This window comes from Rhinopithecus bieti, unplaced genomic scaffold (assembly GCF_001698545.2).
Source record: "Rhinopithecus bieti isolate Rb0 unplaced genomic scaffold, ASM169854v2 repeat_24202, whole genome shotgun sequence".
Classification (NCBI taxonomy): Eukaryota; Metazoa; Chordata; class Mammalia; order Primates; family Cercopithecidae; genus Rhinopithecus; species Rhinopithecus bieti.
This window is the reverse complement of record NW_016837765.1, coordinates 1-1,231: the sequence shown is the minus strand read 5'-3', so window position 1 is coordinate 1,231 and position 1,231 is coordinate 1. Positions and strand designations below refer to the sequence as shown.

General features: G+C 56.9%; 1 protein-coding gene across 1 annotated transcript; it reads right to left on the bottom strand.

Annotated features, from left to right (window-relative positions):
• Positions 1 to 7: 7 nt before the first annotated feature.
• CDRT15L2 (CMT1A duplicated region transcript 15 like 2) lies at positions 8 to 1,225 on the bottom strand (the record flags this gene model as incomplete). The annotated part of the gene is made up of 2 exons (XM_017865962.1): positions 655 to 1,225; positions 8 to 513 (listed from the first exon to the last, which is right to left on the bottom strand). Coding segments are annotated over exons 1-2 (771 nt in total), but the record flags the coding sequence as incomplete, so codon positions are not given.
• Between the last annotated feature and the right edge of the window lie 6 nt (positions 1,226 to 1,231).

Genomic DNA, 1,231 nt, shown 5'->3' with positions numbered 1-1,231 from the left:
ATGCCTGGAGGAGGAGGCCGCCTCTGGGAGCAGGAGGAGCTGCTGGAACTCTTCTAACCACCCTTCTTTTAATGCCCTCAAGCACCTCCTGCACACAGATAGACCCCACCAGCAGCAGTAGAATAAACAGGCCCTGCAGCAGCAGGACTGCAGCACTAGTGAATGAGAGAAGCCTCTTTCCAGCAAGGTAGAGGAGTCCAGGTTCAAAACCCTGGTCTTTGCCTCCATGTTTGCTACCGTGCCCAGGGCTAGGGGCAGCATGGGAGCTGCTGGCTGGGGCTGTGCTGGTCACCCCCTCCCTCCCACTTCTCTCTCCAGCCACGTTTTCAGTTGCAGGGCTAAGGCCAGTGGCTATAGTAGGTGGTGTGATTTCAGGCAGCTCCTTGTTGGACTGGTCCTTGGCTGGAGCTCCCTCTAGCTCCAGCGCTGTCTCTGGAGGGGTCTCTTCCCATGCTGCCTCTGGCTCAACAGCTGGTGCTGGAAGTGCTCCTATTTCTGTATATGGACCAGGAGCTGAAAAGGGAGAAAGCGTCCCCAGCGTCAGTCACTTTCCACTGGAATTTCCAAACACAGAAACAACCTCACTGAATTTAAAGGAGTTCCAGCCCCTAAACACCGACCCCACAAAGTCTTCCAGACTGCAGGCCACCTCACCTTGTGCCTGTGCCTCCATGGGCTCCCGAATCTCCTCCTGGACAGGGACAATGTGCAGATGCAGCCCCGATGGGATCTCTGGTGTGGCCTGGCCTGCGAGGGCCTGCCCCGGGCTGCCCTGTGGTACCTGGGTGCGCCTTCTTACAAAGGGCCACAGGCCTCTAGGGTGATGGATGAGCCTTCTTCGGCATCGTCGGAAAAGGCTCTCACTGCCTCCATTCCTGAAGCAGCAGCCTCTTGAAGTGGGGAAGCAACACGAGAACATCTTGCTCTCTCGAGCGTCTCCCACCAAGTGAGCTGGTTACGGGGCTGACCCTAGGATCTGGGCGCCTGGTTACCAGAGTTCTAAGTTCTGTTCAGGTCTGTCATTAAGGAAGTGAGGTTGCTTCTTTAAGGTTCTGTCCCCTCGGCCCCTTCCATAAGACCTCCTCAAGACTCCACTGGGCTGCTGACTGCTCACCCTCCCCCCAAGACAACTCCTTACCTAGACACCATTATGTCCACCCAGGGCCTGCTTGGCTTGGACACCTGTGTCTGATGTTCACCAGGGGCCGGATGTTCTCCTCAGGCCTGATGT